Source organism: Petromyzon marinus, chromosome 20 (assembly GCF_048934315.1).
Source record: "Petromyzon marinus isolate PM22_M1 ecotype Great Lakes invasive population chromosome 20, UKy_Petmar_22M1.pri1.0, whole genome shotgun sequence".
Classification (NCBI taxonomy): domain Eukaryota; kingdom Metazoa; phylum Chordata; class Hyperoartia; order Petromyzontiformes; family Petromyzontidae; genus Petromyzon; species Petromyzon marinus.
In genome coordinates, this window is record NC_133686.1 from 14,348,269 (window position 1) to 14,366,979 (window position 18,711).

General features: G+C 43.7%; 1 protein-coding gene across 3 annotated transcripts; it reads left to right on the plus strand.

Annotated features, from left to right (window-relative positions):
* The first annotated feature begins 164 nt into the window (after nucleotides 1-164).
* On the plus strand, nucleotides 165-17,628 carry LOC116944053 (uncharacterized). 3 transcript variants are annotated; one of them, XM_076068343.1, is made up of 4 exons: nucleotides 165-498; nucleotides 10,255-10,358; nucleotides 13,572-13,774; nucleotides 14,808-17,628. In XM_076068343.1, exons 1-4 carry the CDS (start codon nucleotides 195-197, stop codon nucleotides 14,959-14,961), a joined length of 765 nt encoding a protein of 254 aa, XP_075924458.1. In that variant the 5' UTR covers nucleotides 165-194; the 3' UTR covers nucleotides 14,962-17,628. The 3 variants fall into 3 exon arrangements, with proteins under 3 accessions (XP_075924458.1, XP_075924459.1, XP_075924460.1); XM_076068345.1 differs by lacking the exon at nucleotides 165-498 and adding an exon at nucleotides 8,904-8,997; XM_076068344.1 differs by lacking the exons at nucleotides 13,572-13,774; nucleotides 14,808-17,628 and adding an exon at nucleotides 13,070-13,563.
* The last annotated feature ends 1,083 nt before the right edge of the window (nucleotides 17,629-18,711 follow it).

Here is an 18,711-nt window from a genome sequence, read left to right on the forward strand (position 1 = left end):
AGGACATCGCAAACACTCAGATGGAGCATTCAGAAGGAGCAGAGACGAGACCAGAGGACATCGTGAGCACTCAGACAGATCATCCAGAAGGAGTAGAGAGTGAGGAGAGACGACAGGGCATCGCAAGCACTCAGACAGAGCATCCTGAAGGAGCAGAGATCGAGTCGAGAGGAGAGAACATCGCAAACAGTCAGATGGAGTATCCAGAAGGAGCAGAGACGAGACCAGAGGACATCGCGAGCACTCAGACAGATCATCCAGTAGGAGTAGAGAGCGAGGAGAAACGACAGGGCATCGCGAGCACTGGGACAGAGCATCCTGAAGGAGCAGAGATCGAGTCGAGAGAAGAGGACATCGCAAACACTCAGATGGAGCATTCAGAAGGAGCAGAGACGAGACTAGAAGACATCGCGAGCACTCAGACAGAGCATCCAGAAGTAGAGAGCAAAAGTCGACCTCCAGAGCAATCAGACACAGACCTCGCCCTCCATACCAAAGGTAATATTTTCATCAAACAAAGACAAAGTCTTCTTGGTTCTTTCGCTAAAGTCACATAGAATGGAAATAAAATAATAAAAATAAAATTCTCACGACGTTTTGGCCACAACACAAGTAGGCTTCTTCAGGTGAAGGAACAGAACTCTCGGGACGACAGCGCTTCAATGAACGCTGCTAAGATTCGCAACGTCTTTTAAGCTAGGTGGGAGAAGTAAAGCGCCTTGACAAAGGAGTTTACATATCAAACAGGATAATTGAGCATTGAAATAGCGGTGTTAAAGTGTTGGATCAGCAGGGTGTTAAAGTCAGAAATTCGCATGTAACTGGGAGATTAGCATGATGTTATTGTGAGAGATTAGCATGTGATTGGTCACGGAAATAGCTATGTTAAAATCAAAGTTTACATATCAACAGGGCCATTTAGTATATGGATGCTAAAGGACTGCAACTATCCAACTATCATACAATAAACCGATGTGAAAAAAACTAAGTATAAACTACATCAATATAATAAATGTACTCAATATATTCTTCAATAAGTTGAGCTATTAACATAAAGTAACTGTGTATACACTACACTATATAATGAATACCATATAGTAAACTAATAAAAACTAAAATATAAACTACATCAATGTTATCAATAAACTCTATATACTCTCCAAACAGCTGAGCTACTAACAATAAGTCGTTATACATTACAATGCCATATGGCGAAAAAATGGGTGGCGGTTTTTTCTTTTCAACGTTAGCACCACGGAAAGTGACGAGCTTTGTTCAGACGGACGAGTCCATCTATGCTCGGAACGAAGGAGGGGGGAGAAACAGCCACAATGCGCTGCTCTGTTCTGTGTTGCGTTACAACTATGTTATAAACTAGACTACAATACATTGCAATGTTATACCTTCCAATCTAAACTACATTGTATAATATCGTATACAGCCCAATCTAAGCTCTAACATTATGCATTATGTTGATATGTCTCCAACTAAACTTTTTTCTACATTACACGACTATACACCGTAATATACACTGCCATAGACAAACCCACCATTAAATTATACAATGCGTTACTATACACTACCCTATACTTTAGACTGTAAAATAGACTTGTAATATTACACTATGTATTATTCTACCAACCCTACTCTATACCACACTGCTGTATATTCACTATACAATTACGATACCATATATTGCCTTATGAATTATGTTAAACATTACAATGTTATACTATTTATTATACAACATGCTATACCTTTGACCATTGTGTGAACGGTATTTAGAGGCAATGCCAGGGAATGGACTGCAGTCTGAAAGTCACCGTATAATACAATCAATTAAGAACCGAAATGGTTTATAACGTCTTTCCAATGGTTACTAAGCCAGAATCCATCTTCTCGGTTGAAATTGTCTCTGTGTTTGTATATGTGGATGGCCTCATGAACAAATGTCTCATGGTAGCCGGATGGCTTGCAGAGAACCTCCGTGTCATGTGAGCCCACTAAATTATAACAGTGATCTGCCACGGCTGAGGTGTTCGTCCTACCGTGTTTCAAGTCTGCTTTATGTTCACGGATGCGGTCTGAGATATGTCGTTTGGTTTCTCCAATGTAGCTGCTACCAGCTACATTGTACGCCCGGGTACTGTATGTCTGTATGTCTGGAACCACATCTTTTACAGACGGAACCAGATCACGGATTTTATGTACTGTGTTGAATCGGACCTGGATCTTGTGTTTATTCAGGATTTTGGAGATCTTCTTTGTGACCCCCGCAATGTAGGGTAAGGTGATGGTTTTGAATGGCTCCTCAAGAGGACCCTTCTTCATGGCTGGAGTGATGGCTTTGCGGATTGTGTAGTCGGAGTAACCATTAGCCTTGAGAGCTTGGTGTAAGTGCTAGAGTTCACTGGCAATGTGTTCCTGGTCGGAAATGCATTGGGCTCTATGGTATAGAGTCTTGATGAGGGAGTTCTTCTGGGACGGATGGTGGTGGGAATCTGGTTTTAAGTAAACATCCATATGCGTAGCTTTCCTGTAGACACAGTGGCTCATTGAACCATCAGGTCTCCTTTTAATTAGGACATCCAAAAAGGGTAGCTTGCCATCTTTTTCGACTTCCATGGTAAATCTGATGGCTGGGTGTATGGAATTGATGTGGTCGAGGAGTTGTTCTAGAGCAGGCCGGCCATGTGGCCAGATGACAAAAGTGTCATCCACGTACCTCTTCCATAAGGTCGGGCGTAGAGTGGCAGTCTGGATGGCGTCAGTTTCAAATTTCTCCATGAAAACGTTGGCTACAACCTGAGATAGGGGGGGTGCCCATTGGGGTGCCCTCAGTTTGTTTGTAGAAAGTTCCATTCCAGGTGAAGTATGTGTTGGTTAAGCAGTGTCTCACCAGGGGGGGGGGGTACATCAGTATGCAGTCCTTGATGAACCAAGTCTTCAATGATTGCGATGGTGTCAGGTACAGGAACTTTGGTGAATTCGCTGGCACTGCCTCTAATACCGTTCACACAATGGTCAAAGGTATGGTTTATAGTATGTTGTATAATAATAAATAGTATAACATCATAATGTTTAACATAAATCATAAGGCAATATATAGTATCGTAATTGTATAGTGAATATACAGCAGTGTGGTATACAGTAGGGTTGGTAGAATAATAGAGTGTAATATTAAAAGTCTAATGTTTTACAGTCTAAAGTATAGGGTAGTGTATAGTAACGCATTGTGTAATTCAAGGGTGGGTTTGTCTATGGCAGTGTATATTACGGTGTATAGTCGTGTAATGTAGAAAAAAGTTTAATTGGAGACATATCAATATAATGCATAATGTTAGAGCTTACATTGGGCTGTGTATACGATATTATACAATGTAGTTTAGATTGGAAGGTATAACATTGCAATGTATTGTAGTCTAGTTTATAAAATAGTTGTAACGCAACACAGGACAGAGCAGCGCATCGTGGATGTTTCTCTCCCCTCCTCCGTTCCAAGCATAGATGGACTCGTCCGTCTGAACAAAGCTCGTCGCTTTCCGTGGTGCTAACGTTGAAAAGAAAAAAACGCCACCCATTTTTTCGCCATATGGCATTGTAATGTATAACGACTTATTGTTAGTAGCTCAGCTGATTGGAGAGTATATAGAGTGCATTTATAACATTGATGTACATAATAAAGGTTTTTGGGTTAGATCGCGTTTATTTATAAATGTGTCGTAACCCTCCGCCACCCGACACGGCCAATCAGCAAAAAAAAGTGTCACGTTGACAAAAGACAAATAATTCACTACTTCAGCCCACCGGTGTGTTGAAGAGTTAATCCACATTTACAGTTTGAGTACGACGTTTCGCTGGTAAATACTTCCAGCATCATCGGGCAATTCGCCAGAATGGTAAAGCCCTCGCTTGCTCCCGGTTTTATATAGAGCAGCAGGGTGACGTCATCACTTAACTCATCAGGTGCAGTGATTAGAGGCGGAGGGGGGGGTAATGTAATTATATAATCGATTAGTAATCAGTCATTGGTTATGATTAGTAATGAGTTGTAGATTAGTAATTCTTTAAATCAAAATGTAATGTGTATTATTTAATAATACGCTTCCAGGCCGCACTAAGCCGGTAGCTGTCAGAGCGATTAAAGTTATTCTTGTTCCTCTCAATTTCAATGGATTCTCTAATTAGTCTTTGCCAGTAATAATTAGTTTTACACACCACTGCAACATTGTCAAAATCAATTGAGTGTCCTTGTTGACAAGCATGTTCTGCCACTGCCGACAGTTGTGTTTGAGATAATTTAATATTTCTCTGATGTTCTTTTAGTCTTACGCTGATGTTACGTCCCGTCTGCCCAATGTAGCAGCTGCCACATGAACAATTAATCCGATATACACCTTCTGTTGATAGTTTAGGTAATGCGTCTTTAGTGCAAGATACTAGTTTTTGAATTTTGTGTACTGTACCAAATCTTACTGTAATGTTTTGCTTTTGCAAAACGCGGGCTAATTTGTCAGTTACTCCTGAGATATATGGAATTTTTATTGTTTTAACAATCTGGTCGCTTTTAGTAGTATTGCTTTGCGATCGTGATTTGGCATTCAGTGCTCTGTTAATTTGAGCATTATTGTAGCCATTCTGTCGTAGTGCGTCTTTAACGTGTTTAATCTCTCTCACTAGACTCTCACCATCTGACACTGTTTTCGCCCGATGTACGAGCGTCTTGATAAGAGAGGATTTTTGAGCTGGATGATGATGTGATTCTGCATTCAGATAGGCATCAGTGTGCGTTTGCTTTCTGTAAACACTGTGTGTTATTTTACCGTTTAGGCCATGTCCAAGCAAAATATCTAGGAATAGGAGTGTGTTATTCACCTCCATTTCCATGGTGAACTGGATGGCCGGGTTTTGTGCATTGAGATGATTTAGAAATTCATTAAGTGTATCTTTACCATGTGGCCAGACAACCAAAGTGTCATCCACATACCTAAACCAAAAGGATGGTTTTAATGTGCTCGAGGCAAGTGCTCTTATTTCAAAGTTTTCCATGTACAAATTTGCTATAGCAGGGGATAAAGGAGAACCCATTGCTGCTCCTTCCTTTTGTTTAAAGAAATCCCCTCTCCATAAAAAGTAAGTGTTATTTAAACAATGGCCAGCAAGTTTCGGAATATCTTTTTGTAAACCGGTATTCTTTACTAGTGTATCAAGTAATTTAAGCGATTCGTCCACTGGAACCTTAGTGAATAGAGAAATCACATCAAAACTTACCAGAATATCATCAGGAGTAAGTTTAATATCTTTAATCACATTCACAAGATGTTCTGAATTTTTTATGAATGAAGATGTCTTACCGATGTAGGGCTGTATTTGTTTGGTTATATATTTTGCTAATTGATATGTGGCAGAGCCAATTGTACTGACTATGGGTCGTAATGGGATGCCGATTTTATGAATCTTTGGTAGCCCATAGAGTCTAGGTGGTTTTGAGGCCCTTGGCTCAATTAGGTATTGCTCATTTTTAGGGATTAATGAATTTGCAATTATTGCAGTGGTCTTACGTTCTAAAGTATTAGTTGGATCTCGTTTAATTTTAATGTAGGTACTTTCCTCTAGTAAATTTCTAATTTTATTATCATAATCGGCTCGTGACATCACTACAGTAGTGCGGCCTTTATCAGCTGCTAGGATTTGGATATCCTTATTTACACGCAGCTCTCTTAAACACGCAGCTCTCTTAAACACGTTAAAGACGCACTACGACAGAATGGCTACAATAATGCTCAAATTAACAGAGCACTGAATGCCAAATCACGATCGCAAAGCAATACTACTAAAAGCGACCAGATTGTTAAAACAATAAAAATTCCATATATCTCAGGAGTAACTGACAAATTAGCCCGCGTTTTGCAAAAGCAAAACATTACAGTAAGATTTGGTACAGTACACAAAATTCAAAAACTAGTATCTTGCACTAAAGACGCATTACCTAAACCAGGGGTCGGGAACCTATGGCTCGCGAGCCAGATGTGGCTCTTTTGATGATTGCATATGGCTCGCAGATAAAACAAAATATTCTCACTTGTTTTAATCCATCCATCGATTTTTCACTGCGCATGTCCTGTTCAGGGCTGCAGGAGCAATTGTCCATTATTTTAATTGGATGATACTGGCCTACGTTTGCCGTTGCTGGGTAAAACAGGTAAACGCCCCCTTTTGAATCAGTCTGAGACTGCGTCTGCTCGGTCATTAGCTCAAAGCTAACCCTTCGACGAAGAAGATGGCGAAAAGAAAAAAAAGACGACGAGTATCGTACATTTCAGGACGAATGGACTGAAGAATTCGCCTTTGTGGAGAGAGCGGGTTCTGCGGTGTGTCTAATTTGCAATGACAAAATTACATCGTTGAAACGGTCGAATGTAAAGCGGCACTTCGACACGCGCCACGCTACCTTTGCATCAAAATACCCTGCGGGAGACAGCAGAAAGAAAGCGTGCCAAGAGCTTCTGAGCAGGGTGCAAGCTAGCCAGCAGCAACTCCGCGTATGGACCCGGCAAGGTGACTATAATTCGGCTAGCTTTGCTGGTTCTTTAGCAATAGTGAGGAACGGAAAACCATTCACAGATGGCGAGTATGCTAAAACGTTCATGCTGGATGTAGCCAATGAACTTTTTGATGATCTTCCGAACAAAGACAAGATAATCAAACGGATACAAGACATGCCTCTGTCGGCAAGAACTGTTCATGATCGTACCATCGTGATGGCAAACAAAGTGGAGGAAACGCAAGTGAAGGACATAAATGCAGCGCCGTTCTTTTCTCTGGCTTTGGATGAGTCAACAGACGTGAGCCATTTGTCGCAGTTCAGCGTGATTGCAAGATATGCTGTTGGTGACACACTGCGCGAAGAAAGTCTTGCTGTTCTGCCATTAAAAGGGTCCACAAGAGGTGAGGATTTATTCAAGTCTTTCATGGAGTTTGCTCAAGAAAAAAGTCTACCTATGGATAAACTTCTCTCAGTGTGTACTGATGGTGCTCCGTGTATGGTGGGGAAAAACAAAGGATTTGTGGCACTTCTCCGTGAACATGAAAATAGACCCATCCTAAGTTTCCATTGCATTATACACCAGGAGGCACTTTGTGCTCAGATGTGTGACAGGCAGTTTGGCGAAGTGATGTCGCTGGTCATTCGTGTGATCAACTTTATTGTTGCCCGAGCCTTAAATGATCGCCAGTTTAAAACACTGCTGGATGAAGTTGTAAATAACTATCCTGGTCTGCTTTTGCACAGCAATGTGCGTTGGTTGTCAAGAGGGAAGGTGCTTAGCCGTTTTGCGGCTTGCCTGAACGAAATCCGGACTTTCCTTGAAATGAAAGGCGTCGGGCATCCTGAGCTAGCCGACACCGAGTGGCTCCTCAAGTTTTACTATCTCGTAGATCTGACTGAACATCTGAACCAGCTCAACGTGAAAATGCAAGGCATTGGAAATACAGTGTTATCCCTTCAACAAGCTGTATTTGCTTTTGAAAACAAGCTGGAGCTTTTCATCACGGATCTTGAAACAGGTCGTTTACGACATTTTGAAAAACTGAGCCAATTTAAAGATGCATGCACAGCAAGTGAGCCCATTCAAAACCTTGATCTCCACCAGCTAGCTGGCTGCACATCCAGTCTCCTACAGTCCTTCAAAGCACGCTTTGGAGAATTTCGTGAGCACACTCGTCTTTTTAAGTTCATCACCCATCCAAACGAGTGTTCACTGAACACAGCCGACCTGAATTACATCCCTGGTGTCTCCGTCAGAGATTTTGAAGCAGAAGTGGCTGACCTGAAGGCCTCAGACATGTGGGTGAATAAGTTCAAGTCACTGAATGAAGATTTGGAAAGAATCACACGACAGAAAGCGGAGTTGGCGAGCAAGCACATGTGGACAGAAATGAAAAAACTCCAACCCGAAGACCAGCTGATTCTCAAAACTTGGAACGCGCTTCCTGTCACATACCACACACTGCAGCGTGTGAGTATTGCTGTATTGACCATGTTTGGATCTACGTATGCATGTGAGCAGTCATTCTCACATCTTAAAAACATCAAGTCCAACCTACGATCACGTTTAACGGATGAAAGCCTCAACGCTTGCATGAAGCTTAACCTCACCAAGTACCAACCCGACTACAAAGACATCAGCAAATCCATGCAGCACCAGAAGTCGCATTAATGGTGAGTGTTATAACAACATTATTTAAAAGAATAAATTCAGAGGCTTATTATACTGACATTTAGTTGAATTCACTTTTAAAATATATTATATGGCTCTCACTGAAATAAATTTCCAAATGTTTTGCTTTCATGGCTCTCTTAGTCAAAAAGGTTCCCGACCCCTGACCTAAACTATCAACAGAAGGTGTATATCGGATTAATTGTTCATGTGGCAGCTGCTACATTGGGCAGACGGGACGTAACATCAGCGTAAGACTAAAAGAACATCAGAGAAATATTAAATTATCTCAAACACAACTGTCGGCAGTGGCAGAACATGCTTGTCAACAAGGACACTCAATTGATTTTGACAATGTTGCAGTGGTGTGTAAAACTAATTATTACTGGCAAAGACTAATTAGAGAATCCATTGAAATTGAGAGGAACAAGAATAACTTTAATCGCTCTGACAGCTACCGGCTTAGTGTGGCCTGGAAGCGTATTATTAAATAATACACATTACATTTTGATTTAAAGAATTACTAATCTACAACTCATTACTAATCATAACCAATGACTGATTACTAATCGATTATATAATTACATTACCCCCCCCCCTCCGCCTCTAATCACTGCACCTGATGAGTTAAGTGATCACGTCACCCTGCTGCTCTATATAAAACCGGGAGCAAGCGAGGGCTTTACCATTCTGGCGAATTGCCCGATGATGCTGGAAGTATTTACCAGCGAAACGTCGTACTCAAACTGTAAATGTGGATTAACTCTTCAACACACCGGTGGGCTGAAGTAGTGAATTATTTGTCTTTTGTCAACGTGACACTTTTTTTGCTGATTGGCCGTGTCGGGTGGCGGAGGGTTACGACACATTTATAAATAAACGCGATCTAACCCAAAAACCTTTATTATGAATAATATTGGTCGCGAAAGCCTACGTGTTAAACATTGATGTAGTTTATACTTAGTTTTTTCACATCGGTTTATTGTATGATAGTTGGGTAGTTGTAGTCCTTTAGCGTCCATATACTAAATCCTCTGTTGATATATAAACTTCGACTTTAACATAGCTATTTCCGTGACCAGTCACATGCTAATCCCTCACATTAACATCATGCTAATCTCCCAGTTACAAGCTAATTTCTGACTTTAACACCCTGCTGATCCAACACTTTAACACCGCTATTTCAATGCTAAATTATCCTGTTTGATATGTAAACACCTTTGTCAAGGCGCTTTACTTCTCCCACCTAGCTTAAAAGACGCTGCGAATCTTAGCAGCGTTCATTGAAGCGCTGTCGTCCCGACAGTTCTGTTCCTTCACCTTAAGAAGGCTACTTGAGTTGTGGCCGAAACGTCGTGAGAATTTTATTTTATTATGTTTTATTTGTATTATTTTATTTTCATTCAACGTGACTTTACCGAAAGAACCAAGAAGATGAATCCCTGCAGTCACGAAAGCTTTAAATCGAAAATTAAATGCGAAGTCGTTGCTTGTCAGTTAACAAGACCGCGCATCTGAAATCACGCGATACGGTGACCGTCTTTGTTCGATGAATGGATAAACGAAGTGTGAGTGATGGTTAATGCTCCTAGACGAGATTAGCAAGCTATTGTGATTCATTTGTGGCAAGCACTCTGTAATGAGGGCATGTTGCTGCTGCTGCTGCTGCAGTAGAACCGTGGGAGATTGAGGAATTCTCTCCCCCTGTTCTGCATGGGCATCTTTTTCTCCAGTTTCCTCCAATGTGTCATTGGTATTGGCCAAAATTTTACACTTCTGAAAAAGATAACTGCAAATCACTTAATTTGGACCGCACTCAGCAGCAACATCACCCCTCTACTACGGTAACTTGGTAAGACCCTCATGAACACAGAGCCCTGCGACTCAGCCAGGCTTTGTTGCAGGCTAAACCAGCCTAACGATGAGAATAATCACTACCATCTGCGCAGCTCTCTTCGCTGAGTCACGGTAAACTTTTTTCCCGAGCCTCTGTGGGAGTGCACCGCACATCGCTATCCTCCTTTGTCCTTTGCAGGGCGCCATGACCTCGTGTGGCAGCGCCACCAGAAGATGCAGGTCATGTTTGAGAACGTCCTGCCTCAGGGTTACGCCATCACGCAGAGGTGCAGCCTCGATCAGGTGCGTCCTTGTGTCTGTGTGTCTTTATGTCTGTGTGTTTTTATGTCTGTGTCGGTCTTTGTACGTGTGCTACATATACGTTGTGGGGAGTGGTGGCGCAGTGGTTAACACACTGCGCTTAGAAACGAGCGACCTGAGTTCGATTCCCGCTCAGTCACCAACACCAGTGACGATTATCTGAACCGGTCCTATGTCTCTCCTAGGTCGACTCAGCCTCAAATGAGTACCTGGTGTAGTGTATAAATATCCCAAATTGAAGAGACAAAGGTGGCCGGACGTGGTGCTGGCCACCCACCTCCTCGTGTGCCGTGCTGGTCTTCAGAGGTGGTCGCTAACAGCACGTGCCCCAGCAGTCTGTTAAGACTACACGGGTGATCTTTGATCTTTGTCCTAGTTCGTGTATAAGTGCCCAGAAGATAACAACCAACTTTAATGAAGAAAATATATCGGGAAACTGCCTGGCAGCTAATTGGGCCCTTCCTACTGAAATAAATAAATCTATCAAAATAATATCGAGATGTTTACGTTTAAGATTTTACATTAATGTTGGGGATCTTGTACTAAGCAACTCAATTAATTTAGAAGTCATCATTCCCCTCCCCCGGCTGCCTGTCTCGCTTAATTGTTCAACGCATTGGCCAGATGTCCAAATATTGCCGTCAGTTGACTGAGTGTCGTTTTCTGTGACGATCAAACAAGTGGCGCGTTTCTCTAATGTGTGGCTTTGAGACTTTAAAAAAGGTACCTTAACACTAGTTATCGTGTAGGGCTTCACTGCATTGTTCTGGGAGAGTTCCACTCGCAGTTTTTATCTCGTGCAAGGACAGTGCAATTTGGATAACAATTCTGGACAGTGGACAGGAAGTGATGTCATGATTCTTGGAGGTGGTGGTGGCTACGCTGGTGCTACACGTGGTTGGTGGATCACACACTGAGAAGATGCCGTGAATTTCAGTTCCAGTGGGCGTCAGAAAGGAGCCGCACTCTGGCTTGCCAGGAGCGGGTGGTACAGCAAATGTAGAATCCACCTGTTCCGTCTGTATAGGATATAATGTTGCCCCCTCACACGCGTGCATTTTCTCCGGTTGCTCCGGTTTTCTGCCACATGTGAACAATCATTAATTGGCCGAGAACACATTTATATGCAGAGGACTGCAGAGCTTGGGCAATTGTTGGTAGCACCGTCTCATGGTGTGCATTGCTGCTGCCTTCCCATCTATATGTGATTCCTCCTCGTGTCTCTGAATCCCTCCCTATGTCTCTCGTCGAAAGCGAGCAAATAACTGTGCAGTGATCGGGCATTACAAATTACCATTAATATTAATTTTGATTTAAAGCCTTCGTGACTGCAGGGATTCATATTCTTGGTTCTTTCGGTAAAGTCACGTAGAAGGGAAACAATAAAATAATAAAAATATAAAACAACAAAATTATCTGTGGTAGTAGTTACATTAGAGAAACCAAACGACATTCGTGAACACAAAGCAGACCTAAAACACGGTAGGACCAATACCTCGGCCGTGGCAGATCACTGTTATAATTCAGTAGGCTCACATGACATTGACTTCTCAAAGACAGAGGTTATTTGCAAGCCATCTGGCTACCATGAGAGATTCGTTCATGAGGCTATCCACATATACAAACACAGAGACAATTTCAACCGAGAAGATGGATTCTGGCTTAGCAATCATTGGAAGGATTTGATAAACCATTTCGGGTCTTAATTGATTGTTCACGCTTACGGTGGCTTTCAGACCGCATCCATTATTTTCGTCTCCCCCCTCATCTTTTCTGAACATAGATGGACTCGTCCATCTGAACAAACTGTAAAATCGCTCTACGTGGTGCTAACGTTAATAAAACCGCCACTTTTTTCAAATTTTCTTGCTGTGGTTTTCACAGCTGATGATGATTTCTTGTGTTGCAGTCGAAATGTCGTAAGAATTTTATTGTTTAAATTTTTTATTATTTTATTGTTTCCCTTCTACGTGACTTTACCGAAAGAACCAAGAATATTAATATTTTCATTATGAGACCTCCTTGGACCAGAAGACGCCAAAAGGCGTACAACTCAAAAACAGCGCACTATCAGAGTATTGAGGGCTCGGGGTGAGCATTTACATTATGAGACCTCCTTTGCCAGTAACAAGATATAGTAAAAGGTTTTACCCTTTTAACTGGCACAAAAACTGACACCTTTATTCAAGGCATCATGTTTGCAATAACCACAATACAAGCAGTCAAAATGCAAACAAAAGAGACAACTCTGATAATATGCACTGACCTTGAATTTGATTGTTCCACACCCGAGACGGCTTTTTTTAGAGCCTAGTCTCCACTGGTGTTGGACCAGAAGACGCCAAAAGGCGTACAACTCAAAAACAGCGCACTATCAGAGTATTGAGGGCTCGGGGTGAGCATTTAACACCAGTGGAGACTAGGCTCTAAGAAAAGCCGTCTCGGGTGTGGACCAATCAAATTCAAGGACAGTGCATATTATTATCAGAGTTGTCTCTTTTGTTTGCATTTTGATTGCTTGTGTTGTGGTTATTGCAAACACGATGCCTTGAATAAAGGTGTCAGTTTTTGTGCCAGTTAAAAGGGTAAAACCTATTACTATTACCATATTAATATTATTCATCGGAGTAAGTTGTTGTTATTTGGACAATCGCACAAAGTGAACCTTCTGTCCCGTGGATGGCAATGTATAGGAGGAAGACGAGTTTTGGAAGAGCATGATCAGTGACTACCTCAAGCCTCTGGAGGAAGATGACGATCACAGGAAACGCGTGAAGCAGGAACTCTTCGAGATAAGAAACAAGATACTGGCAACGCGTCATCGCGAGTACCGGAGATGCTTCGATAACAGAAAAATTGCGTTCCAGCGACAACGCGTTGTGCAAACAGCAGGCGTTAAGCGAGTACTTACCGTACTTGGCATGTGGTAGAAGAAGATTTAAACGACATTGAATTACCTATGCCTTATTATTCCTACGAATTAATTGTTAATTGTTCCAATAATCCGCTAATCCTGTAAAATACATGAACAATAAAACAATAACAACAGAAGTGACCATTTGGCGTCGAGAGTGGACATTGGGGGAGAAAAATGAACGCACAAAGAGGGGATCCATAAACAGCCCGGGGTCATCCCCCCCGCCACTCGGCCAATGCAATGTAAATCAGGCCTGGTCTGTCTGTCCCAACGTGCAGGGCACTTTCGTCTACTTCATGATCAATGCACTGTGGCTGGTGGCGACCCTGGCGCTGCAGTTCGTGGGAGCCGACCTCTACATCCAGATCCCGAGCACGAAGAACGAGGGGACGGTCATCGACGTGCTGCCCCTCGCCTTCATGTTCCTCATCACCTTCTCCAGCATGCTCATTGTCCAGTTCCTGGCCATGCTGTACCACAGGTGAGGAGGAGGGGAGGGGGTCGACCCATGTGTGGCCATAGGGGGTGTGTGTGCATGCCGACTCAGTGACCAACAACAGTAACGATTATCTGAAATGGTCCTGGACTTCCCCCCTTGTGCCGTACCGGCCTTCATAGGTGCCACTCGCTGACAGCACTTGCCCCAACAGTATCTTAAGGCTATCCAGGAGATCCTTGTCTTTGCCTTTATGTGAGTGTGGGCAGTGTGCTTATGACCAGCTCCGGTTTCGCAGCCGAGGTCTCACTCCGAAACAGTCGGGCAGCATTATCTTTTCATCGGCTGTGTAACACTGGGTGGAAACTACTTGGTTTGTCATTCCATGCGAAGCTCCGGATTTTCTTTGACCACATTGATATCTTCCCTTCTTTATTCTTTCGAGAAGGATGTTGAGGTGTCTAAAGTAACATCTGCACCGGTTAGAAACATTCAGGTCACCCTGCCTACAATGCATCCTGGGTTTAACCAGACTGGATTGTGTCAGGAGCTCACAGATTCTTAAAAGATCTAGACACATTCCCATTGGTGAGCTCCTCTCACAAGCGTGGCTGTGTTGGCTGGGTCATGTAGCCCCCATGCCCAGCCACTGCATGGCAAAGCAGCTATTATTTGGCAGGATAGATCAGACTAAAAGGACACGGCATGGGCTAGGGAAAAAAAGGAATGATATGGTACAAGAGGATATATAGAGATGAGTGGACTTGCCAATAACTGGTACCAGCGGTCTCAAGATCGGCCACTCCTGAGGAGATGCTACTTGGCAGTTGGAGACAGTCGCCCACCAGCAATAATGGAGGGCAGAGGAGCGATGCTCGCATCCATAAGCAGAGCACCGGGCAGCTAAACACAACAATTTGGCACAGTAGGGGTCACAGCTGGTGCATTGTCAGTCATCTCAGCCAGTCAACCATTGGCTCCTAGGTCTGTCCCGTTAACTCCTGACATTTTACCACCGTGGCGCCCCGTGCCCCTCCCCCTTCCCCTCCGTGCCCCCCCCCCCTCTGCCCCCGTTCAGGTTGTTCACGCTGCTGCACGTGCTCTCCTACGTGGAGTCGTCGTCGTCGGGCCAGCAGTCAAAGAGGGGTGCTGTTGGTCGAGACAACAAAGCATTCGTCAACGATGGAGACGACGATGACGCTCAGCAGCGCCGTCTCAGAGAGATTGTCTAACAGATCCCTGGACCCCCTCCTCACACGCCGCACGTGGGTCCCCTCCCCGCACACAGCACATGGACCCCTTCCACTCACGGTGCACCTGGACCCCCTCCTCACAAGCCGCAAGTGGCCCCCCTCCATGCACGCTGCTCGTGGACCCCCTCCTCGCACGCTGCTCGTGGACCCCCTCCTCGCACGCTGCTCGTGGACCCCCTACTCGCACGCTGCACGTGAATCCCTTCCTCGCATCCTCGCACGCTTCACGTGGACCCCCTACTCGCATGTCATACGTGGACCCATGCACGTCGTGGTTTATCAATGACGGTGCGGTCAGTAAAGGTGCAGCCCTGCAAGATGCTTCCCTTGTTGGAAGAGGTGGGAGTTACCCACGCTTTACCCCACCACCGCATGCGACCTGCCGATCGACCAACTGTGCTGTATCCATTTACGCAGCTGGGTGAACAGAGGCAGCGAGATTTAAGAAGCTTGCAGCGTCGCTCCAAATGCCAGGCCTAAGGATCGACCTCTAGATCGCAAGTGTGGTGACGAGTTAATTGCAGCAGGGCAGCCTCTCATTACAATGGAATGCAGTCAAAAGGGCTGCTGTACAACAACGGTGGACATCACTTGTGATATCATCGGCTAAAGTAAATGTAGGGGCTTTGAAGCTGCTTTTGGCCACGGACAGAGAAGTCGCTTCTATGTAGCAGTGGTCAGATGAAGGAAACATCCTGTTGTTGTTTGTATGTTCAATTTATTTTGCACTGCACTTAGCCAACCATGCTATTGTGGATGTAAACATCACCCACACATAGACTGTCCCGTTAACCATAGAAGTTGATCAAATCACATTTTTACGCCTGATTAATTTAGAGGTCGAGCGACCCACATGGGAAATCTTGTTTTGAGAAAGGTTTCTCTACCAAACACAGAAAACGATTCCCCATATCGCTTTAATAGACTTATGGAGCTGTTAGTGAGCACCTAATAACGGCAGGCACAGCACACAAGGTGGGTGGCCAGCACCAAGTCAAACTGCATTACCGCACCATTTTATCATTTGAGGCTGAGTCGACCTAGGGGAGGCCCAGAACCGGTTTAGATAATCACCACTATTGTTGGTGGCCATGAGTGGGAGTCGAACTAGCGTCCCAAGGCTCAAATACTTGTGCAGGGCTATGAACACGAGTTTTATTTCACGTTCACTGATGGTCAGATATATATGCCAACATATATTTATAGATATTTATAATACTCTTTGGTTCTTTCGGTAAAGTCACGTAGGTATAAAATAAAATAAATCACGACGTTTCTATTGCAACACAAGCAATCATCATCAGGTGGGAAACCCAACAGCAAGAAGTTTTTTCTACTGAAGTGGGAGAGAGATGCCATGGTAAGAGGTTTCTAGGTAAGAACGGGGGGCGGGGCAAGGGGGGGGAAAGAGGGGGTGTGTGGGCTAGGGGGAGGGGATCGTTGCGTGGACGCTAGATTGATATGTATAATGTGGTTTATTTACAGAGATGTAGAGTTACATTGAGACTGTGTGGATAAATAAAACAAGACAGAGAAGAAGCAGTCATCCACCCAGAGCACCACGTTCAGATAGTTTCCCCAAAATATTGTATTGGAGATGTGAATCCATAATTTTAATGCTAAGGCAATGTTTCGCTGCTATTTGCCGCTGAGAAGATGTTATCTCCCTCGATCGGTACACAGGAGGTCATGCTGGACCCTGGCGGTGCCTCTGTTATACTTTTGGAGTCGGCGTGTGCTCTCGCTGTGGTGGTCGGAGCTTGGGTTTTTATTCGGGTTCCTTGGTTCAGATGATTAGACTGCTGTTATAAATTCTCACGTGTGGTGATATCAGCTACTGCTATCATCATCTATCATTACGTGTGACCAGCTCGCCTATGAACAAGAGCTAAGAGCACAGTTGAGTTTAACTGGTAAATAAAACTGTGAATTCCCTTGCACCTTCTGAGGACGGTAGTGTCTTGGTCAACAGGTCACTTACCAAACGCTTAACGATCGATCCAAACCTTTAAGGTCCACGCTTCGCTGGGCGTGTATAGTGGTTACGCACACGTTAAGCTCTGTCTCTTTCTGGTGGATGCGTTGTCGGGCTGGTCCCATGGTGTCTGAAACGTGGAACAGCACGAAGGCGTTGGTGGTGAGCGGTAAAACGTGCACTCCTCCCCCATCCCCCCCAGATGAATGTAGTACACTCCTCTGCTTGACAATAAATCCCAAAGGTTATTTTTAGTTTATAACGTCGCGATTTATAGCTTTTGTTAAACTTGACAAGATTACGTTTTAGTTCATGGCAATGAGAATAGAGTTCGTTTGTAGGAGAACATATTTGCACGATGCTATTTAAGTAAATTAACATACAATGTGGTAACACGGCACGTACTGATTATATGCACTTTATTGCCTATTGTTTTTTACTTTGCACAAATATAGTTTACTGAACTTTTGCAAGCCGTTATCAGTCATGTATTCTCGACTGCTTGCATAGAGATAGTGGCGCAGCCCTGCAATGAATCACCCCTCCGGGCGATTGAGACAGCCTGCCACCTACAAATTCCGCAACAGCGCCCCACACGACTTCCAGCCGTTTGAACTCGGTCGTTGGTGTAATTCGCGTTCTTATCTGGAGTAAACCAACCTCCAAATCTACATATCGCTGGGTTCACAGTTTAGCGCGCTAATCAATACTGCACCACTCACTTTAGCATTGCCACATCCAAATAAATAAATGCGTATGCACCAACCGCTTGAAATAATGCCACATCGCATAGTCGTCGTGTCGACAATTAGAGAGGTAGCCAGGTTGCTCAAAGATCAGCGCTGGACTGGTACCATTGAGAAGCTGGGTTCAACCCCGGCTACTGAAACTAAACTTTTATTTTTATTTTACCAGGTAAAGTCCACTAAGATATACAGCTTTTTTTTTAAATAAGCGACCTGGCCACAAATAATAGCTCAACGAAGTGGATCATTAATCACGTGTACATTTGTAGTAGCAGTCAAATACTCTTAACGCACTTTGATTCCAAATATGGAGAACAATCCCAGCGACCACAAAGAGAAAGAGGCATGCAATCTCCAAACAGGCATAGCATACAACAGGCATAGCAGGCGAGGTAGTTAACATCTCCTAGTCACCGTGGCACCCTGCCTGTGACTGGCAGGGCTCTCCCGGTATAGTTAGCTGATGGCCTCAGCCCGGTCACCAACGATTCAAAGACGGATTGTAAAAAAACAAATTAATTGGTATTGGTTCCCACGCGACCACTTGATTTGATTTGCTCTGACGGATGGTGGAGAGTATATCTGAATATTGCCTTTATACTCAAACCATCTAACCCAAAGTAAACAGACAGTCCTCGACTTGCGAGTGTCCGACTTACGAACGCCCGCTTCCATGAAATATATATATAAAAAAAGAAAAATATTGATTTAAAATGCGAACTCGCAATTGCAAACTGAACTGCCGGCTTACGAACCGTTCGAATTTCGAACAGGTCTCAGGAACGAACTAGGTTCGTAACCCGAATACTGCCCAGAAATAACTTCTGCTCAATAGGTTTGTGGTCATATATAGTTACTAATTATTGTTAACATGGGGATAGTACATTTGTGTGATGTAGGTGCTGGATGTGGTCATAGCTGGGATCCTATCCTTTTCTATATTTATAGAGCACCTTTGGTCAAGGCACGCTTTCCAACATTTAAAAGCTGTAACAAAAACAAAGTGAT